The following is a 24,060-nucleotide window of genomic DNA, read 5'->3' as shown; positions in this document are numbered from 1 at the left end:
GTTTGCGAGAGTTTTTGACCGCCGCGTAGACGCTAAACTTAACTGAAGAACCGCCTCCGTCTCTCGGCAGGGGGAAACATCCGAGAGGACAAATTGAAAAGATTGCGAGGATAAAGCCGTCATCGCGAATTAGTTTCGCGGCAGGAAGGGTTCTTGTTATCAGGGTGTTTGTAAAATATGCCGGCGCTTTCACATGGTAGTGGGAACGTCAGGGAGGGTAGCTGCAAGCTAAGGAGCCGGTTTCTGATGTGTGTAAGCCTGCATGATGACTTACAGTATTGTTGCCCTGCTGTATTTTTTATATAAGGGGGGAAGATGTGTCACACTTTTGGGTTTTATATCATCGAATTAATTTTAATTCTAGACCGAGTAAATATGTAAAATAGTTTCCAAATGAGGGTAATAAATCTTTGGGACTCCAATTGGTAACACTCATCTTTAACAACATGTACCAGCGGTAAACCCTATCAAAGTGTCTGGCCTGCTAAAATATCTCCTGGGGTGCACTGACAACTTATACAGGAGGTCAAAACAGAAGCAATGCTGGTCTCGGTTAAGGTTAGTGTTCATGATGAGAAAGAAATTGGGTAAAAATGGCGTCCATCAGACATCTCTTGTTACATTTGGGCCTGTAGGCTAACAGCCTTTTTAATAAAACGAACATCGTACCAACAGTGAAATGTGGAGTTGGTAATGTTATTTGCTGTTTCAGGACCTACTTTGGACTATTTGCTGCGATTAACAAAACATGAATTCTGGAGGAGAAAGTCTGGCCACCAGTTTGATAGTTCTGCAGCAGTTCACTAGGTCAATATAAATAAATAAATAGAAGGAAGAAAGCTTAAGAGGGGCCTAGTCTGAGTCTGGACTTAAGTCTAATGGAGATGCTTTGGCATGCCCTCAAACAGGCCATTCATGTCCAAAAAAAGCTCCAATGTGACTGACTTAAAATGGTTTTATGAAGAGTGGGGTAAAGTTCCTCCACAGTTGCAGAACTGACTCATTTTCACTTAAATTGTTTTTTTTTTCCCTGCTAAACATGGCACAACCAGAAAGCAAATAGTGTTTTACATCTAGGTTGGGCTGGTTGTTTTCTGTGTAAACTCTGGTTATCAAATTGTTTTAATCTAAAACTTTGAAACAAAAGGACTCTGTAAGGAAGCAAATCCTTTCTCGCAGCACCGTAAGATGACGTGTGTAACGACGTGTTGGGTTTTTGTTTGTGCCTGCGCTGTTTGCAGCCACAGCCTGTAGGCACGTTTACCGTCCAGCTCTCATTTCAGGCATTACACAGATCCCAAACAGACAAACAGACCTAGCAGAACATCTTATAAATCCCTCACACCTGGTTGCCTTATAATCCACGCTGCAGCTCAGTTACAGGGGCTTTCCGGGCAAACGTGAGGCTCGTGCTTTGGCAGCAGAGATAGACTTAATATACATAAGCGGTGAAGGGGGGGAGTGTGCAGCACCTGCATATTGATGGCCCGTGTCGAACCATACACACATTTTCTGAACGCACGCAGGTAGTTTTAGGATACGCGAAAATGATCCGGGGATTGTTATTTGACTGAAGGTGCTCTAAATTCAGTTACAGTGACAGTGACTGAGAACTGCAGAGAGGAGGAAAAAAAAAGTAATAACGGATCCATCAGACACGAAAACGTTCTTGACGGGGCAGAAAGACCTTTCATATTAAGGTCTTGTTCCAGTTTGATCTATTCTCGTGTCAAGATATTTTAGATTTAATGTCATCTATCAGAGTAACTCGTGTCTGTTATGTTTGAATGATCATTTTTGAGTTTTGCGTCCAGATCCCTGTCTTAATTGACATTTCAGCAACATTTCTTTGTTGTTTGTTTGCAGGAATTCTTATTTGTGAGGTATAAGAAAAGTTATCCATCGTCATGAATGTTCTTGATGCATCCTGTACAGAAACCACCGTTGTGGGAGGAAAACACAGCGGATGTAGTTTTTAGGGCAGCTTTCGGTGAAGTAGTTGTTTATTTCACAAACCATCAAAACGTTTCCCTCCACTAAACAAATGCCTGAATCCTGACAGTATGTCCGGTAAGTTGACCCTCAGAACAGATATCTTCTTTCTGGGGAGCTTAGAACAGCTCTTTGTGCAATATCTGACAAGACGATACCAAGATCTGATGTCGGTGAACGTCATCAGAAATGTTTGTGTGAGTCCTTGACTGTTTGACATCTGTTCTGCCGTGCCGTTAGGCTCCTTTGGAGGTACGTGCCAAGATAAAAAATCCCATAAGGTTGAAAAGTTATGCTTCTTTATGCTCTAAGTCTAAGTCAATAAGTAATATTGAACCAACAGACTCACAGTTCATTGCAATAGTATTCATACCCTCACATATCCCTCTGAATTCAGCCTCCACACTAACGTACAGTGATGACACCATCATGCTGTGGGGATGCTTTTAACAAGTGGGAAAGCTAGATAAAGTAGATCGTAGGCAGCTGGGAAAAAAGCACGGAGCGTGCTACAATGGCATTATTTAGATTAAAGCATATTAATGTGTTAGAGTGGTCCAGTCAAATTCCAAACGTAAATGTAATTGTAGCAAGACTGAAAACTTGCTATCCAGATGTCATCCGTCCAATCTGACAGAGCTTGAACTGTTTGGCAAAGCAAAAATAGCAAAAGTTTTAGAGTCTTAAGCTAATTTATTCAAAAAGACTAAAGGGTAGGAAAAGAAGTATTGACCTAGGGAGGGCTAATTATAAACGTATGCCACTCTTTTTATAGTTTTATTTGTAAAAACAAATTTGAAAATCATGCAATCTTGTGCTTCCTCTTCAGAAATATGTATTACTTTGCATTGATCTATCACGTAAAATCCCAATAAATGACACAGCAGTTTGAGGTTGTAATGTAGCGAAATGTGAAAAAGTTAATTGGATATTCTAACTTTTGCAAGGTTCTGTAACTGGCTTATGTTCTCATTTGGGTGCAATAAAACTGGACCTGTGTCTGCTGCATCAATCATTTGATGGATTTTTAAACAGCCCTGACTTGTCTGTACATGATGGCTTGGCTTTAACTTTTTCCAGTGGCCTTTTCTTTAGGCTGTTCTGTTTCTGAAGATGTAACGGGTCTTATTTCACGTCTGAGCCTGTATCATTAAATTCATGTTATTTATCTTAGGCTTATCCAAAGGTTTCTGTACGTTGTTGGAGTGGTTTTTATAGGGTTGCCAAAATTATTTAATTAAAATATAGCCTGCACTATGTGGGCTGCACATCAGTCAGTAGATATTTAGTTGTGGGGTGTCATATCCATGTTGTTACCTCATCATGGAAGGAGCTGCAGCTTCAATCATTTGACATATACAAATTATAAGCTTATTTATTAAGATGTTAAGTCCCAGATTGACATTTTGGATTTTCTACACAGGCAATTTGGTTCGAACATTTCCCAAGTCCTATACAAGTGTAGGGAAAAGAGATTAGAAAATGAAAAAAGTATTGGTTTCCAGTTTCCTCTTCCTGCTCCATTTCCTGGCCAAGAAAAAAAGCTGCTTTCATCAGTGCAAACTGATGATTAAAGAGAGGTCAAAGTCAACTGGACGTTATCTTTTGATAAATCAGTTTAGCCATTTTAGCCCTCATAATCCGGGTTTTTGAGTTGACAGGAAGCCCAAAGAAACATGTCTGATGCAATACAATTGCATAGCCTAAATATTTTTTCTTTACCACATTTTAAATCAAATCTAATTTAACATCTGCACTTGAATGACACAAAATCAGTTGCAATATTTAGAGCTTATGGAAAAACACAGTTAAAGTTAAACCTCATCTTAGTTCCTTAAACAATACCTTCTGGTAGTGTTAACAACACCAATGGTAAGTCTAAAATAAATAAATGCAGCCTTATGAAAGCACAAAACAAATTAGTCATGATAACATTACTATTTGAATATGTATCGTTTAACAACTTGTATATTTCAAAATCAAAATCAGTTGCTGATGGATGGATAGATGGACAACTGCAAAAAAGGACAAATTAATAATAGGTGGATTGGCGGACATGTGGATTTCAAATTTATATTTTTTCTTCTTTTCTTTATTTTTCCTGTTTCAAGCATCAGTTAATGTCATTTTAGCATTTTACCCACAGTTAGCAAGACTCATGTCTTTCCAGTCCACATGACACCTATAATGGTAATGATGCATGTTAGGGATGGGGGATACGGACATAAAAATGTATCACAATGTTTTGTTGTATTTATTAATGTAAAAAGTCGTTAAAAAAAAAGTTGATAATAGATCATGGGGCTATGATGTATTTCACTACATTCAGTCAGAGCCTTAGAAACATAAAATACTGCGGCTAAAAAATGAAACACACTTATCATCAAATGTCTACTGTGGTAGACCGGTGGCATTAAGTGGTAAAGTCATACTGCTGAACAGCAAACACTTATTGAACCATATAAATTTTTAACATTTTACTTACTAATACTAAATGACAAGGGGGAAAATTTTAAAGCTGAAAATTCCTAACCATATGCCTTAGTCCTGCTCACAGCTGACCCAGGTCGGATTCCAGCCTGATTCCAGCCTTTACCGCAGGTCTTCCCCCTCTCTCAAATCCCCCTTCCTGTCAGTCTACTGTGTAAAAAAAAATTAGCAACTAGTGCTGAAAAAAAATAAAATAAAATAAGCCTTGATAAGCCAAATTTTAATCCTTTTCAATGCTTTCGTTTGTGTTGTTACAGTACCATCGTTATCATGTAGCACACCTACTACATTCTTTTTATATTAAATGTGTTGTTGTGTAACAGGTACAAATTACATAAGCCTTGGTATTTTTTATGTCAAAAAGGCCCTAACCACTTTATTAGGATATATTTTTCACCTTTTTAACAGTGAAAGCTAACTTGGCCTTATTTTAAGGCCTATTGCAGTACTATGTTAGCATTAAACTAGGCAGCTAGCTTTTAACAGCTGTATTTTTTTCCCTTTCTATTTAATTTTGCCGCCCCTTGCTTCTAAAGAAAGCCCCTGAATGTAGTTGATAACAGCCTATCTCAGTTTTTTCACCGCTTTGACTACAGAAGCATATTCAGCCACTGACCTTTGTGACATTTACAGGCTAGAATGCTAATTGGAGATAGCATAAGTCGGCTAATAAGCGCTAACTAGGCTAATGGATTAGTTGGTGCATGTTTAGCTGAAGTTTTACAGCAGAGGAGGAAAATGGAACAAAATTGGCACACATCTGGATACGTTCACACAGATGCCAACACACATACTTATGCACAGCTGTGGGGTAAATAAGTAGAGATGTAGCGACGCAACGGCTAAAAATGCAAAGTAACACAGATGCTTCTGTAGCTCATATTTATCACTCCACCCATGTGTGCACACATTATCAGCCTTAAATGTTTATACACGGAAACGGCTGGATGGATCCCTGAAAAACACACTCACATTCCCCTTCACCAAACACACCCTATCTCTGTTAGTCAGGAGTGAATTTAGCCGGCACATCTGTCGCATTCTCATGGGAACACGCACAACAATATACTTAAACTTACACACTTGTGTTTATGGGGTGTATGAGACCTAGCTTTTTTTAATATTATTATTTAATGTTGAAATCTGTCCTTAAACTGTTCTCTCGCTTAATTTTTTAATCCACAGGAGCTCATGTGTGAGACACATAATAATGTGCCTGTTGTAATTGATGTGCTGCTGCATCATAGTTTTATGTCATCGTGGTGTGTAACGTACGCAAATAGCAGGAATCCCAAGTTTATTTGATGATTCATCTGCTCTAATGGTCTATTTCCCAATGATTTTCCTCAATTTGAAGACCCCCCCATGGGTGAGCTCACAAACCCCCACAGTGTTACAGTACTGGTTCTGTTCCAGGAACCCATTATTTAACCAATGCAGTTAGCACAGAAACCTACTTTGGAATACGCTGAAATTAGAGAGGGAGGAAGGAGGAAGAAAAGAAAGAAGTCCTGAAGGATGATGTAGGAAGAGTCTCAATAAACTAGAAATTGGATCTTTTTTTCTCTTTGCTACCCTGAAGACAATCGGACTGGTTGGGATTGTGTGTTTTCACCACCCTGAAGCACCACTTTGGCTGATGGACAGTCTAGATATCGACTTTGTTGCAACAGTGAAACAAATTGAAACCCTGCTGTACCTTAGCCAAACTAAACTGTCATTTTTTCCCCTCTCTACATGTATTTCAGTACATTTTATGGCCTCTTTTATTCTTAGAACTATCTTGAATTTTTAAACGCATCAGCTTGACCTCTTGAGAAGGGCCTGGGCTCCAACTTCTGAAATGTCAAGTAATTTATATGTGTTAAAAGGCGACAAGTCGACACTGTCATTCTGATACTTTGACAGCAAAAGGAACATCCTAATTATTGTCCCAGCGGTATTTCTTCACATAGGAAGATCTCATTATAAATCTTTGAGATTAAAACTCTGTAAATGTATCTAGCCTTGTAATTTTCTCTCAGCAAGAAATGATTTATGCTTAAAATGTTTTATTAGAAGCAAATAAATGGACTTGAACCTGGCTGCAACTAAGATCCTTGAGAAAATCACAACTTTTTACTCATGTTTTCAGTCACTGCTCACTTATTTATACTTTCAAGAAAAACATTAACATATTTTCACCAAAGGGTTCGTACTGTTAATTTATTGTTACACAACTAAACACTGTGGTATGAATAAATGTAACCTTAGTTCTGGAATACAGTCAGTTATTATTTGAAATAAAAAAAAGAACATATTATTATTCCCCAATTGGTAATTATCTCTTTTGCTAACTCACTAATTTTCCACGATAAATCATAATAGTTGCTGGTTGCTGTGGACAACAAAGGTCTCATGCAGTAATCGGTGTGCCTGCAGTCCTGAAGAAGGCCTTGACTGAAGACGAAGTGTCTTGTGTATTTTTTATTTAATGAAGCACCCCTTTTGCAAGATTATCTCTTGAAGCTCCTGAACAGACCCAACATTTAGCAAAGAAAAAAAAAACGTTATTATATGTAAATCCTCAAATAGACTGATGAACATTACGAAGTTGAAGATTAAAGAGCTGGGTACCCGAAAAGTGTTTGTTTATTAAGGCATGAAAATAATGTTTGACCCATTCTGACCACGGAACTGCCTTAATTATTTGTGGCACCGATTCAAGAAGGTGTTTTTATAACTGCCCACATAATTTGATCCGTTTCAGTTGCTGCATATTTGTCCTCTGCACGTCCAGGATGTGCAAATCATGTTTCGTTCCACCCCAAAGGTGATACGTTGAACAAAGATCTGGTGACTGTAGAGGCTCTTGGAGGAAAGTGAACTCATCATCATGTTCACGAAACATATCCGTTAGGGTCCCGTTTAGTTGAGCGGGTTTTAAATTTTAGCCTCAGTTGCCTGTTCTTAGCTGGCAGAAGGGGAACCCGCTTAGATCTTCACATCTGCTCTGAGGTTCATTCACTGTGTTGTGCGTTCAGATGGTGTCCTGCATGTCTTGGTTGTTATTTAAGCTACTGTTGCCTTCTTGTCGTCTTGAACCAGTGTGCCATTCTTTTGAGATCAACGGGGCATTTTCATCCACCACAACCTCTGCTCATTTGATGTTTCCTCTTTTTTTTTTTTTTTGTGACTTTTAATTTTAAACCCGAGAGATGGTTGTGCATGAGAGAGATCACCAGTTTCTGAAATATTTAGATGAGCATTTCTGGCACCAACAACCAGGATGCATTCAAAGTCACCTAAATCTCCTTTCTTGCTTATTCTGATGCTCAATTTGAACTTCAGCAAGTCACCTTTACCACCTTTAAAACAAAACTAAACGCTGCTATTGAGTGGCTTAGTATTTTTTGTTTAATAAGCAGTTGGACAACTGTAACCTAATAGTTGGCTTTTCAGTGTATGCATAGTCCCAGGAGACAAACTCTATCCAAATATGATTAAACATGTAATATCAGACAGAAACTGCTTTCATTTCTAAATAGTTGCATCATCAGTAGAAAAACCAACCATTAGTACTTAAAGCGCAGTAATGTGTCTCTTAAAAAAAAAAATCACTCCTGTCCCTTCCCCTCTTCAATACCTTCACATCCTGACAGGATGATGCATGTCCTTGTGTAATTAAGTCTCTGCCAATGAAAGCTCTTAATGACAGGTTACCATGGCAGGGTTGTAGCATGCACTCATTGGGGACTAAAGTTGCTGAACACATTAAAAGGCTGCAGATGCAGAGGTCATCCTGTTTGTTCCGGTTTTATTCCGCCTTTTGTAATCTGTGTTTGCTTGACTTTGTTTATTATACATATTTCCTGCCCCTCAAATGAGGGCTACTAATACTATTTTATTTTTGCATTATAAAACACACAGTTCATGATAGAAGCAAAAGTTCACATAGAAGCACATTCTATCGTTTTAAGCCCGTTGGCGATTTATCAACACTTAGAAGACAGGTAGAAGACGGCAACAAGAAAGGGAAAGCAAAGAAAGGTGTTACAACCTCACTTTATTTTCAGCCTCTGCATCTTTGAGCTTCCTCTGTGAGAAGAAAATGATCAGTTAGGATGGTGTGGGCAGGAAACGACTGACACGTCCTGGTCAAAACCCGCCCCCAGTCAGTCCGTGCTTTCCTTGAGACGCTTTAAATTCTCTCCTATGGACATAAAGCAGCTTCCCTACTTGGACAAAATGTAAAACAATCTGTATTATATCGAACATGAGGCAGGACGAGAGTCGAACGGCTTGCTTAAACTTGTTACGTGGCTGTTGCTTGTTAAACTCACATTTATATTCATTGCCTTCAGATGCCAGTGTATCTTGCGGGCTGTTAACTTAGTCACGCAGCGTCCGTGCAGACAGCTGGTGTGGAAATATGGGCTAAGATGGCTTCTTCGTCTCCGTCGGCAGGTGACGGCACGTCAATGTGAGGGCGTGCAGCTGTCGCCTGTCCTCTTTGCGCTTGTTTTTTGCAAGTCTGTGCAATAGCTGTGAGAACACTTTGCAACACGTTGGTGTGAATGGGGGGGTGGAGGGGGGGGGGGGTCTTATCACAGGCCTTTATGTTCCCACACATTATCGGGCCTCAGCTGAAGAGGAGGCGAGGGGCAGCCTTCTTGCAGCACGTTCAGCGGTCACTGTGTTCGTGTTTGGGAGAAGAAAGAGGAGCTTGACCTCTCGCCTGAATCCATATGCATGACAACGCTCTAGAGGCGGCATCAGCAACACTGTCACACTCCTGCACAAAGTACATCCGCAGCATCATCAATGGAGCCGAATCTATGCTCGGTGCCCCGTAACCTTCACCTTGTATGGATTACAGTTATATTAGAAATGATTTTCTGCCTCAGAAGTCTTTTAACCTCAAACCTGGAGAGCCTTTGGGCTCATTTTCATTTTGTGAGACATACCACATAACCGAGAAGCAGCATGTAGCAAAATACTTTAAATATGAATTCAAGGACCCATTTTAAGGCATGTTTCTTTTAAGAAAATGACAAATTTGACTTTTTTTCAGCTTGTCATTTGTTATTATTGTAAATAAATGTTTGATTCTACATGTAACTAATTTCAATATTGCTCGACTCCAATTCTCAAGATTTGAATTGTAGGAATGTGTTACGGTTGTTTATGTAAAAGGAACAATGATGATGCAAATACAGGCGTTTTGCATTTTAGTTTGGTGGCTAAAACTACAATGTTCATAAACTTTGTATGTGACTTGAGTTATATAACTAGATGCTGCCATCGGGGTTGACTTTACTTATTGTTTACTCTGATCCTCGTTAATGTTTGATAGGAATCCTGTCTGTTGATATGTTAAAGGTTTAGGTGGAAAAAAATGTTTGAACTGGTGTTGTGAATTTTGTCCTCTGGTACCAGAAATCTGTGTAAATTTGTTTAAAGCTGGGTTCCTTTGGAAACTTATCACCATTTTCCATTCAGTAAATAACTCTGTTAAAGTAGTCTTACACAGGTTGGTTGTGAGGGATGAAGACAAAATTCAATGTATGTCACTATAAATCAACCCTCATCTAATATAAATTGTAGTTCTTGCAAACAGAATTTTAATAAATCTTTAAATAGGTATGGTGTTTTCATTAAATTATATTTTACATAGAAGTTTGTGGTAGGTCATAACATGGGCTTCAAATGGGGTGCACAGGATATATAAATGCAATGTGTATCTGTCTAAAACAAAATTAAAGTTATGTTGGAAAGCAAGTTAATAGTATTATTTTACGATTATTTTCATTCATAAGACGCAGCGTCTTACTGCCTGGCAATCTCCTTGGCACTAAGGTTGCACAAACATTGCGCATGATTATGATTAAACCCCATTTTTCTGCCTTTTTTTCTTTGTTTTTTGTTTTCCTTCATCCCAATGTCCCGCCATGCTTTGTGGGCTTTAGATTATCAGTCACTAAAACTAAACATCAAGTCAGGCCACCAAGGGCCGTGTTGTTCCATCTAACTGGCCATAAATATTATTAGAATTTTTATTGAAATATTTATTTAAATTTATTTTCACCTTTCATATTATTTGCATTCATGGTACTTCAAATTTAATATAAGGATATTGCGTCCAAGGAATGCTTGGTAATTGCGATGCAATGAAAATGCAATGTCAATTCTGATTTGGTATGTTGTGCAGCTCTTTTTAAACTAGCATGTCCTCTTCTGACTAAAATTTTAAAAAGGTGCCCAGAGTTGGGATGCAACGATCTATCTTTACTGTATTCCAAGTTTAGCATTAGAAACAGTCTAAATAACTCTCCACTGCAAATCGGAAGACTTTGATAAAGAATTGCTGAGTAGTTTTTGGATTAACCTGCTTTGACCCTAAACTCTTAACAGAAGCATGAAAAGCAACATTATGCTTTCTGAAAGCAGACCTTACACTGCAAAAACAGAACTAAAAATAAGTTTAATTTTCTTAAAATATGTGTATTTGCCCTTGACTTGAGCAGGTAAATAAGACTATTTGCCAATGGAATAAGATTTTTCCTCTTAAAATAGGAACAATTCATCTCCATCATCTTATTTCAAGTGCAGGATGTCTAATTATCTTATTTTAGGGGTAAAGATACTCATTCCATTGGCAGATAATCTTATTTACTGGCTCAAATCGAGGACAAATAGACTAACTTTAAGAACATTTTACTTGTTTTTAGATACGTTTTTGCAGTGTAAGGGAAGAGGAATGCATTTAAAACTAAGCCTCGAGAATCATGTCATTAAAGGGACAAAAAAAAACATCAGACTGGTAAGACTGAAACCATTGTAAAGACTGTGACTTTAATCCCAATACAGGAGTCAAGAGATATGCGTTAAATGTTTTAATTTGCCCCATCAAAGGTCAGATGCTGAAAAATACAGAAAAGGGAAATGGTGAAACAATCAAAGCCTCATTAGCCACAACAAAGGGACTAGCTACAGTTGGAGGATGGGTTTAAACCAGAAATCCTTCAGACGGCTGTATCAGTGACGGCGCATAATGGCCTTGGGACGTATCTGCATTACAGTCTGGTAAAGATGCCTCATAAGTTCCTATTCACAAAAAAAAAAACACACACGTAATTTGACACAAGTTCAGGAAAACAGGAAGAAGCCCTGAGACAGATAAAAAAAGGGGGGAAAAACTGGCGCTCACGTCTGTATATTTCCACTAAACCATCCATCTGATGTAACAGAGTTTACGAGCATACCTGTCAAAACATAGGAAAGTAGCATGAACACACAGACCGACGCTCAGATACACACCGTTTCTCCGTTTCTGTCTCAGTTTATCACACAGAGACGGAGCCAGCTGTGTGGTGGAAGCAGGTGTCACTCTCAGCTCATTACCCCTGGCAGGGTTGATCACCCTGTTTGGAGAGCAATAAGACACACCTCGCTGGAGAAGCGGAGGGATCAGGGAGCTGCTGGAGGGGGGCGAGGCGGAGGGAGGGAGGCCGGCACGCCGAGATGCAGGAACGGAAAAGATGTTGAGTGGGAGGAGGACATTAGTTTGCAAAGTGACTAAGGGGGGAAAGAAAACCAAAAAATAGAGGATATAAAGGGAAAAAGTGATTGAAAGAAATGTTTTTCCCTTTCAGTTGCGTTTTAACTCCAAAGTGCACACGTGAATATGAGCCTACCATGAACCTGTTATTCACAGCTTTTCCTTTAAGCCTCCTGAAGTGACAGTTTGTGTCTGTTTTGCCTTTTGCAGATACGACTACAAGGAGATGCTCCACAACTCCACCTTCTGCTTGGTGCCCCGGGGCAGACGGCTGGGCTCCTTTCGCTTCCTCGAGGCGCTGCAGGTAAAAAAAAAAAAAAAACAACAACCAAAAAAACAACAAAGTAAAAGAGCAGCGGAGAGACACCGTTCTGAGTGAACGTCGCCTCTTTTGTAAATTTCAACCCCTTTAGCATTACTAGAAAGAATAATAATTAGCGTGTGCACTTGGTTCAATTGTGCTACATCTTGAATTAAAGGATTGCTAATCGCTTTTACTGTAATTCATATTAACAAGCTGAACCTTGACTAAGCTGTAGTGACTTCTTCATGTCTTTAAACACTAATTATTTTGCAGATACACAAATGACATCATTGGCAAACTTGTGAAAATGGAAGGTATGCATTAACCGAAGTGGTCGGGTTATTTGGTTGCTCCACAGTGACTCTTCTCATGGATTACTTGTCATTACTTTGTTTTGCTATGGCGGTCCTTGATATGGTCCTTGATATGGGCCACATGGCTCACAACCCAGGGCAGCACGGTCTGATGGGCGGCACCCTTTTCCAGGCAAGTCCTGGAAAAGGGAACGGATGTGTGGTTTGAGACCCGGCGCACGTTTTTTAGTGCTTTGTTTTTTTAATGGTTAGAGGTGACACACATGTTCTGCAGATCAAGCACTGCAAGAGCATATGTCCACACCCAAAGATGGCTGACGCTGTGCAAGCTGAAGTTTGTTTCTGATTGAGTACTTAAATTAAATTGGGAATTAAAGAGCTATTTTTAAATTTGAGATTTTTTGCTTTTGATCAACTCTTGGTCAAAATCTTTAAATTCTCGTCAGCCATAGAAGAAACACCCCTGCAAGGTGACTGCACAGTTATTAAGAGGGATGTAAAAAGATGTCAATCCTACAAGGCCTTTGGATATTAAAGTAATTGAAGAAAATCTGCGTCACAAAGCAGCTTTCCAGGTTCGTCTGGCCCAATAAGCCCTCGCCACGTTTCTCTTTCTGTGTGGCAGCGTCGTTTACGCGACAGGAAAAGAACGAGACAAGGTGACAAGTCAGAGCTGTTTTCTAGACATTAGTAAGAAAATCCTAACATCTAACAAATGGTGCTGCATTGTTTAAAACATTATATATTCTGTAATTGACCATTCTATGATTTGTTTAAGCTTTACTCTGTCTGTTACAGCGCATTAATATAATTTAGCATGCATTTTGGCGTCTTTATGTTGGACTCATGGCTTCACTAAAAAGATAATTCAGTATTTCTGAAAAAATCTGGATTTTATTCCTTCATCTCTTCTTGAAAATCTAAACTATGCCTTGATTGGATAATTCTCTTGATAATCAAAACTCTCTATTAAAAACAAAACATAGAAATTTGAAAGTGTGGCTTCTGTATCTTTTCCTTGAAATGCGCCTTTCAGCAGCCACCTTACTAGTTAAACAGAGCTCAGCTGTCTGGGCTTTAATCTCAGTATAAATACAGCTGCTCTATGAGGGTCTTGGAGGTTAGTTAGAGAACATTTATGTTCAAACTGCAGATTAGAATCGGTAAATACCAGACAAATTGACAAAAAAATGAAAAAGGGAGCAAAGAAAAAAGGACAAACAAGAGGTTCTAAATCAAGACCAAATGCTCCAAAATGGATAAAATGAACCAAAAGAAGAAGAAGAGCCTGTTACTCTAGAGGAGCTGCAGAGAGTAGCAGCTCAGGTGGGAAAATCTATTGACAGAACAGGTGTTAGTCATGAACTCCTTTAATTCGGGAATTGGTGGAAAAGAAAAAAAAATTACAGCTCAACCATCAGTAGTCCTGACTACGGTTTACTACAAGTCATGAAGTGGAGAGCGCAGACACGTGAAAGAAGGTGCTGTTGACAGATGAGACCCAGATAAAAATATTCTTGGCCTATATGCAGAACTCCCACTCCGTATGTCTACAACGCGCCACCCAGTCTGAGAGACGTGGCGCCGCACCGCCTGAAAACTACGGCCCACTGATATTCAGTCCAGTTTGCTGGAGTTTCAGGGTTTTTAGGCAAAACATTACATTTCTACATTGAAAGCCCTAACTTGATAATTTTCCTTCCATTTCACAGCTAGGTCCTACTTTGTGTTGGTCTCTGAGATACAAGCCCAATAAAACACATTAAAGTTTGCGGGTTGTACAAGGGCAAAACGTGGAAGGCTCCAGGGATGCGTAGACTTCAGCGAGGCTCTGCAACAACTCATCTGAAGCACAATAAACGTGTACTCTTAAAAACGTTTCATATCGGAGGCAGTAAAAAGTTCTGCTGCAGTGTGCAATAAAAGGGCGGACATGAACTGTTTTAAAGCAGTCCCGGCACATTGCAGAGAGATGAAATGATGAATCTGTAAATCAGGAGGACGCACGCTCGTTAAATAATTAGATTAGCCTTTTTGCGTACGCGGCTAGTCGTTTGCCACGCGGACGCCAGGAACCTCGCACCTTTTACCGCGGCGTGGTGCAGGTTGTTGCCTTCAAAGTCTGTGAAGCTTTTCAAGATTAGCTACAACCTGCGCTGGATTAGAGGTGAAAATGCTGCTCATTTCTGTTAGTGGAATCAGATTTAGTTTTTTTTTTTTTTTTCTCCACCCCTCTTCATCCAGCCTCACTTATCTCCCCTTTACGTGTCTGTTCATCCGTTCCCCTAACGCTTCTGCAGCACCACTGCACTGTCCTTTACCTCTCCTTTCCAAACACTTGTGTCCGCGGAGTGCCGCCGCAGAAGTGCGCTTATCTCCGTATCAGCTGCCACACACACACACACACACACACACACACACACACGGGGACCGAGAGACACCCCGCACTTCACTCAAGAGTGAAATATGCCCTTTTCTCTCCTTTCTCCATTTGTCTGACTCACACGATCCATGGGTTTTGTACAGTCGCGCCGAAGATGAAGGGTGCAGAGTGTGCAGGCTTTTCGAGCTCTGCGTGCTAACGCCGCTCTGCTTTGAGGTCAACGTCTTTTTGCTCGTGTTTGTTGCTGATGCACATGTGTGTGCCGGCGTGCACGGAGCCCAGGGGCCAGCTCTGCCTCAGATGACACCTTTATGACCCGGGAGTGACAGGGCCGTCATTACATCAAACTACCAAACAGCCACACAAACACCACCTGTTCCCTGCAGCTCTCCACCCCATCCCTCCATCCCGCTGCCACTCCTCAGCCAAAGGTCACATTCAGCCCCGCCATCTCCCCTCTTTTCATCTGTTTTTATGTCTCTGTATCCATTTTCCTTTGCCTTTTGATCTTTTTTTAGTCTCCCTTTTCCCCCTTATCATTCCTGCAGCTCGCCGCCTCTGAGTAATGAACTCTCACCACTCCTGATGTTACCATTTCAAAGTGCTGTGGCAAAAAAAAAAAAGAAGAAGCACAAAGGCGGAGCACTTAATTTTAGGTTCAAGGAATTTAAAGAATTTAAGCGCTCTAAACAAGCGCCGATGTGATTTAAAGATATTTTTGAAATCAAATGAATAAACAACAAGCAAATAAATATGATATTCTTTTTGTGCATCTTTGACGTGGTGAGAGTTGCCGTGGGATCAAACGTTGTTTGGTTTCCATAATTTCATGCTTTTCCTCAGCTTTTTTGTTTTATTTTCACCACAGAATAATGTACCGCAGCATATCAATAGATTAATCTTACATATTTGCTATCTGTGCCTATACGTTACCCCATATCTGGGTTTTACAAAGCCATCTTATTTTCGTTTATCTGGGAGCTCAGATGCTGTGGTTGCAGGTCCTGTTTTACTGTATATTGTTACTATGATTACAGCAACGTTACTGCAAATGTAATTTTTGCTTAGTTAATTGTTTGCATTATATGCAGAGGAAACACCTTTAAATTTAGCTGTTTTTCCAGGATTTTCCAGGTCTGGATAAGGATGGGAAAACAAAACATAGGATTGAAAATATTTGTATTTTCAGAGTTTATTTTGTGTCTTGTTATGTAAAAGTTCAGTTTGTAGATCTGTTTGTCCATCCGTTCGTTGTCTAGTTTTATGTCTATCCACCAGTTTGACTTCTTATCCACCCATCCATCCCTCACTTCATACATCCATCTATCATTTTATCCATTTATCCATCTGATCATCCATCCATCCTGGTGTTGGTCTGTTCCCTCCATCATTCCAGCCATCCTTTATCCTCTGTGCTTCTTTTCTGGTTCTAGGTTTAACCCTTTAAAGCCTGATGCAGGTAATTGTGAGGAAACTTGACATTTAAAGAGAAAAGCAAATCTTTTTGGTTGCTTTAAAAAATAAAACGTCAGGCTTTCGAGTTTTCTTTGTATCATAATTGGTACATTTGACCAAAAAATCTGTTTTTTTTCCTCATGTTTTCTGCATTTTATATAGTGTGTATAAAATATATTCATTTGTATGTCGGAAATTGTATGTTCAGAAAAATACTGACTTTGTTGAAGAGGTAGAGCTCTAAGAAATATTTGTAAAAAAAATGATACTTTGGAGTTATAGGGTTACTGCTTGTCAGCTGTTCTTTAAATCCATATTAAACTTGTACCAATACTGTAATAATTTGCTAAACAGTGCAGGGACCTCTGGAAACCTCAGTGGGGAAAAGTTTAAAATATTGACATGAAAAATACGTCAGCAGCTAAAAATCTGCAATTTTTCTCAGGGGTCTAGAAAGAGAAAATAAAGGAAAAATAAGATATTAGTATCAACAGGTTATATGCTAAACAACTTCCGAGAGTTGAACATCTAAACATTATTAATTACCATCATAGATTTAAAAATTTTGAAAGTGTTGCTAATTTTAGTAAAACTTAAGGTGAAAATACATCAGGAACATTTTAATGCAACATATAATAAACATATGACAATGCATGCAGAGCGCCTGTAGTGGACATAGACTAGTGTGGAAAAGGATTTCTGGGGAGTTAAATGTGTGCTCTACACCTTGATGTGGGTTGCTGTAACATTTTATGAGTTTTAAACTGCACAACGTTTATTTTAATGAAAAATTGTGATTATAAAACATTGAAAATATCATGCTGAAACATTACATCCGTATTTTATCTAGAATTTTAGTCCTTAAAGTTCATAAAGGACAGCAGCTGATTTATAGTAATGTCAAGTAAAGGATTATTATTGAACTTTATTGTCGGAATACTTGTTACCGTCTCATATTGTTTTGTTAAAATAATCTTTAAAGTGTTTTTACGTCTTCCTACCCTGAAGTCCAGTGGTTTGACATAAAGGACCTTAACAGTTCAGCTTGGATTGCTCCATGCTGAATACCTTTGCCTAACTATTTTCTCCCCATTTTATATCTAACCCGTATTTATCTAGAAATACAGTGACAACCAGTTATTCCTGCTCACAAATAAAATCTGTTTTTTTGTTTTTTGCCCAAGGATCACAAGAAAACAGCAGCAAATCCCTTTATAAAGACGGGCAAGCCTGTTCTGCAGAGAGCCACGTAAATCTAACATGTATTTTGAAATGTGGAGCTTGACACGCAGGCCTTCCTCTTTGTGTGTCGTGTCTCAGGCTGCATGCGTGCCGGTGATGCTGAGTAACGGCTGGGAGCTGCCTTTTTCCGAGATCATCGACTGGAACACCGCCGCGGTCATCGGCGACGAGAGGCTCCTCCTGCAGGTAAACGGCTCGTGTGCGGCTCTCGCACAAAAGCGCCGGGAAACCTCGTCAAATCGGCGGTCTAACCTAATCTGGCTGTCGGTCCAGATCCGGTTTAGTTTTGTTTTTCCGGTGAGGTGGCTATCAGCAAAGCAAAGCTCCAGCTGCATACAAAGTCCCTCAAAAGTGTCTCTGAGAGCCTCAGACTGTTATGAGGGGGCAAATAAACAGACCAGGCCAATGAATTTGGTTGGAATTGCCTGTGCTTCATAGGGAGAAAAGTAATTATATGCCCATTAAATCTTAATTTGAATGAAGTACGTGATGATATTGTTTGGCTTTGGGAGCTCAGTGTTTGCAGCTCCAAATGTGCTTAAGTCATCCAGGATTCTTCTTTTAGATGTGCATTGATCCCATATTTTTACTGTGATATTACAGTAAATGTGACTAATGACAGTATTATTAGATACTTAATGATAGAAACAGCAGACAACATGCAGCATATGCAGGGCTTTCAACTATTTTTTATTTTAAAAAAAAACTGAGAAATTGTTGGCGATCAAGTGCTTATTACAGCCTTTGAAAACCTCTTTTTTCTTTTTATCCTCCTTTTCTAAACAAGACATTTTCTTATTTTCCTTTTTAAAAAGTACTACTATTTCTTTGTGAGACAAAATGAAAACCTTCCAAGAATCTTCTGAAGCTCTTGCTTAGAAATTTTCCAGCATTTTTTTTTTTTTAACCAGGCTGTAGCTTCTAAAGTACTCCTTAGACTTGATGGGGTCAAATCTAGAGGTGAAGTCTGACGTTTTGGTAAACACCCTCATTAGTTTTCTTGCTGAGACCTGGATGAGAAGTGAGTGTACGCCCTCAGACTTGCAGCGCAGATGTGCAAGCGGGCTTGATCCTGCCATCTCGCTCACAGCTAAAAAGCAAATTAAAGTATCTCCTAAAATGCCAAAGCCTTCCTGAAGTTACAGAAATGAAGGCTTGACTCTTGACCTCAGCTGAATCCTGACTGATGGGACTTGACCCGCTGCTTCAAGCGTCAACATCTCAAGTGTTGCTCAAAGGTGGAAATAGCAGATTCATAAAATATTTTCATTATTTTCTTTTTCTTCTTTGTAGTTTGAAGACTTTCAACATTCCTCTTCCTGGTCTGGGGTTGACGTTTCTAAAACGTTTGTTATGTGTCGTAGTCTTTTAAAGTAAAACTTTAGAAACAACCTTTGACTTCCTGGAAAAAAAGTATTTTGCCCTAAAACAAAGTTCTGCTTCTTAGCTAGCTAACTAGCTGTCAAGTCATGTCCTCTAGCTTTGTTTTCAACCGTGCTCCTCGAAGCGCACTCCACTGCATGTTTTAGATATTTCCCTGCTTCAGCACACCTGATTTCGAATGATGGCTTTTTTTAAATGGCTTTTGCTGTACAATTGTCTTAATTAAGTGTGTTAAAGCAGAGAAACACAGAAAACATACTGGGCACACCTGAATCAAATAAATGGTTGGTTAACTGGCTTCTGCAGAGCTGAAGGACGCTGCTGATTCAGGGATGCATCTTAAAGGTGCAGGACAGTAGCTCTAGAGGAATGGAGTTGGCCACCCCTGCATCAAGGGTAATGGCTTGTTAGTTAATCAAACGAATGGCCGCTTAACTACACCACCATTACCTTTTCATCTGTTATTGTTTTATTTGATGATGCACCACAGGCTTTACATATGTTTTTCATTTACGTTAAACTTTGGTGTATTGCATTGACAGGTTGTCCTCCACAACAAATCTAAGTATTATCTACGCAAAACACTTTTGACATTTGGTTTTAATAAACAGTTATATAGTTTCCTGCCAAACAACTCTGATTAGCAAATAATGTGAGAAATACTTAATGAACCTTTTAGGCTTAATTGCAGCAGCTGTTAAGACCCTTCTCTAGATGAGCTGCAGTTACAACAAAGTTAAAAACATCTATGCTATGCTACCCTCTACTCAATGTGCCTCTCCATGCATAGTGTAAGGAAGGCCCTGTTTACACAAAAATCCATTTCCGTTAACACATCTTCATAACGTTTTAGTTGTGATCACTGAGCACAACACACTTGTAGAAATGTTAAAAACAGTGTAACTTCCCTGCCACGGCTCTAGTAGGCGGTATTTTCTTTGAAACTCAACAACACCCATGTGGTTACAAGCACCCCCTGCTTAAAAAGTCACAACCACTAAGTCGTACCGCCCATGTGCCAAGGGTTCCATTTTTTTCCGGTGTACACGACAACAGAGACCTGGATGTTTTAAAAATGTTACATTATGGAAAGTGTCATTAATGTCGTGTTTAGAGAAAACGTGCATTACAGCAAAAACGCAACAAAACGTTTCCGTTTTTACCAAAAACAAATCATGTAAAAGGGGCCTTAGGTAGTTGCTACATATGCACTACTGACTCTGTTTAGTGACAGAATCAACTCTAGCTAGCTTGTCGGGTATCTAACTAGGTACAAGGGAACTTTCTCTCTCATACTTTGCTGTTGGTTCTTACAGTAAAGAGGTGAATGAAAAGAACATTTTTAATACATATATACATGCTATATATTAATGCAATTAGTGTCAGTATTGCAGCTAACAGTTAAGCTAGGGACTAGCTAGCTAGATAAAATTGCTAACTGTCTAGCTTGACTTTTTTATGTTTGCTCCACCAGGTGTCAAAGTCACAATTTGGAAATTAATGGGACTAGGAGTCAAACAACAGGATAAATAAATAGTAGTGGACTCCTAGCTGTTAGTGTGACTCTCAAGGCAATTTAACTAACTGCTAGCACATTAATTTACCGTATTGTTTGGTAAAATTTTTTACATTTTCTAAAAAATTTATGGTGCGTTTTATAATCCAGTACACCTTGTATATGATTACTGTACTTGTTGTTTACTGACTGATTTTATGTGATACAATCTGCTCAAAAATATGTTAAAATGTGTAAGTACAACTTTGGTAAGCAACAAAGCCGCTCCGCTCAATGGATATTTGGAGCAATATGGTACACTGTGTCACTACCTGAATGGACCCCTGAGCTGTCTACAAGACTGCCTGACCACAATGTCTAAACTAGAAGTCTAGCAACAATAATCTAAGTAAGTTTAGTCAATATAAAGTTACGTTTATTTGGCTTTATGTTAGAAATAGGGCAGTTTAGTCCAACTACTCTTTCCTCCCGACAGAGACGGATAGCTCTCCCTCAGGAGAGAGCTGTGTACATGTAGGGGCGGAGTGATATTACACACTTGGGAAGAATATTTAGTGTGTCTTATAAGTGGACAAAGCTTTATGCGCTTTATGGTCCGAAAAATACGGAATACCAATTTAATAGGTTCTTCAAGGAGAAAGGGGAGAAAAAAACTGCTCTCAGGAAAAGAAATTCAGATTCTCCAAATTAATCTGTTGAATAATTTGTCCTGTTCCACTGTAGGTAAGCTCTATTAAACAGTATCCAACTTCCTAATATCTAGATTATTCAATAAACCTACACCGGTTTGTTCTCCATTTGTTGAATTTCTTGCCTTGAATTCTGTGGGATCACCAATCTGTCCTGGGCTTCAACCGACCACTGTTTGTCTTACAGATTCCCACCACAGTGCGCTCCATCCACCAGGATAAGATCCTGTCCCTCAGACAGCAGACTCAGTTCCTGTGGGAGGCGTACTTCTCCTCTGTGGAGAAGATAGTGCTGACCACACTGGAGGTGAGGAGTCGAGGCACACGTCCAAGCATCTGCTATGTACACAAAGCCGCCTGCTCTTTTGGCCTTCTTTGTCCTTCTGTACTCAGCTTCTTCCTTTTTCATTAGTCTTTCTCTCTGAGGGCTTTAGTGTCACTGCAGACTCTGTAGTATAAAGCTGAAATATCAAGAAGGCCAGGCTGTGGTTCTACATGCACTGAGGGCAAAAATCTAGAAAATGTTAATAGAAAATTTCTTACAGGTTTTATGAGAATCGCCTAACCTTCATTTCATGATTATTCTCTTTTAAGAGTTGCATTCAAAAATACATTAAAAGTACATTATTGTTGTACTCAAATTATTAGAAGTTTGTGTTCTCAAGGGCATCTCCGAGAGTGATGTGAATCATTTCTTGTTAACTTGGAGGATTCAGTCCAGGGACCTTAAGATTTTATTGTGCTAAGTATCAGAGTTTTTTTTTTTTTTTTTATGACGTCAAATCAGTAAACTTGAAGCATGACAGTATGAACAGATTTTAGATTTGTCCTTTGCTGATAAGAGAGGCTTCAGGTCGTGCAAGCTGCTTGTCAGAGGATCCCAGCAGTGATTCATAGTTTTCAGGGAGGTTTCATAAAGTTTCTTCTCATTTTGTTTTTCTGAGGTCGATAGAAATGCCTCCACCCTCAAAACAATCTCACCAGTCATACCATAAAATGCAGGTTTATTATCAATTTTCAAAACCAACTCAAGTCAGAAATGTCTGCAAAAGAAAACAGACCCTTTTCCATCGCACGGATTGTCAGCTATTACCCAGGATTTTTTAAAAACTTCCACGTATGTTAATACATTTTACCAGAGTGATTTCAAGTTCCCAGGTCCACGTTTTCCTGGATAAAAGGTCCTGGTCTGAGGTAGGACCTTCAGATCAGCTCAGGATTGTTGAGGGGCGGGGTTATGTGCATAGCTGCAATGATTGGTGGACCATTTTTGCAGTGTTTTGACTTCAGCTCACCACCATATTTCAGCCTGAATTTATTTTAGTTGTTTAGTAGTCTTCTTTATCATTAGGTGTTCTGGTTTTTGTAAAAGTTTTTCTTCAAGCTTTAATGCACCTTTTTTTTTTACAGTTGACAAAGTCGACTTCCCTTAAGAAAGAAATGTACAGAAATTAGAGAAGGTTTAAAACCTTTGCACGGTGTTTTGTAGCGTCTCCCTCATTCATGTTTTAAATCTCGGTTATTTTTTTCTCTTTCATTCCCTAAAGTGCGACGTTCCTGTCAGAGCTACAATCTCCCACTGTGCAATCTCTCACATGTTTTATCTAAACATCCCACTTGCACCCACTCCAAGAATGCACAACACAAGCTGTGGCTTCAAAGTCAAACTTTTGATCTGCCTGTACATCTTTGGTATGTTTGTCATCAAGCCCTGTCTCCCTGCGACCGATCTCACACATACACACACACACCGAGTCTGAAGAACATCTTCAAATGTCAAGACGGCCAGACGCACACGGCAGCACCCAGGCATAACCCTGCCGACGCTGCCGTCACTCTGCTCCCAAGCGCAAGGTGACACTGCGACGCTTTCCGGCTCACTGTGTGTTTGGCATCGAGTGTTGCCGGCTAAAAGCTTAATTCTGACTAATTATCAAGCAGAAAATGGTGCAAAAAGAGAGAGGAAAAGGGAAAAAGGCAAATGGCAGCGCAGGTGACGTATGTAAATACGGTTTTAGTGGCACCGCCCAAAGGTGATAGGTGACATTGTTCATCCAGGCGAGCCTGAACACACAGAAGATCACAAACAGCTTCAGTAATTGTTTCTGCGTGTTATCCTAATCTACATAAATCTGTGAGACCAAACACGCTAAGATAATAATCCTTGTGGCGTAGTGGATGTTAATTATTTACAGCTGCATCTCCATACATTAGAAAATCATGGAAGAGGTTATTTATTTTAGTATTTCAATTAAAAAAAAATGGATTAAGTAATGTATTTCAAACACATTTTATTTTACTGTGAAAAATTCAGTTTGTCAGACAATAATATTACATACAATAAAAAAAAAATCTATCTTTTTATACTGAATTGTTATTTTCCAGCCATGGCCTACAAAGTCAGGAAGACGACTACTGACTTGTCAGATGTACTGATAACAGTCGCTGATACCGTCTACAGCAAGGGAAAGTTGCAAAAGCTCAAAGCTGACTTTTCAGAGTGCTTTACCAAAGCACATTAATCGAAAGTTGAGTGGAAGGAAAAAGTGCAAGAGCTTAAAAAAAAACAAAAAAACACCGACCAACAGTCCAATCAAGAACAACCATCTACAAAGATATTTTCCTCTCTACTGACAAACTTTATGGAGTTGCTGATTGCTTTTTCATCAGGAGTTGCCACCTTCCCCAAGTAAATGAGCATGGTGTTGTTGTGCTTTATTGGCCTGCAAGCTGGCCTGACATTAACTCCGGA

At 39.4% G+C, this 24,060-nt stretch overlaps 1 protein-coding gene across 1 annotated transcript in view; it reads left to right on the top strand.

Moving 5' to 3' along the window:
• Window positions 1–24,060, top strand: part of ext1b (exostosin glycosyltransferase 1b) — a 178,501-nt gene that overhangs the window by 112,581 nt on the left and 41,860 nt on the right. The window contains exons 2-4 of the mRNA XM_012870456.3: window positions 12,233–12,326; window positions 17,799–17,906; window positions 21,496–21,615. Coding sequence (XP_012725910.2) covers window positions 12,233–12,326; window positions 17,799–17,906; window positions 21,496–21,615 — 322 coding nt within the window. The remainder of the gene's footprint in view (window positions 1–12,232; window positions 12,327–17,798; window positions 17,907–21,495; window positions 21,616–24,060) is intronic.

This window comes from Fundulus heteroclitus, chromosome 13 (genome assembly GCF_011125445.2).
Source record: "Fundulus heteroclitus isolate FHET01 chromosome 13, MU-UCD_Fhet_4.1, whole genome shotgun sequence".
In the NCBI taxonomy this organism is placed as follows: Eukaryota; Metazoa; Chordata; class Actinopteri; order Cyprinodontiformes; family Fundulidae; genus Fundulus; species Fundulus heteroclitus.
The sequence above is the reverse complement of the archived record's forward strand: the minus strand, read 5'-3'. Positions and strand labels throughout refer to the sequence as shown.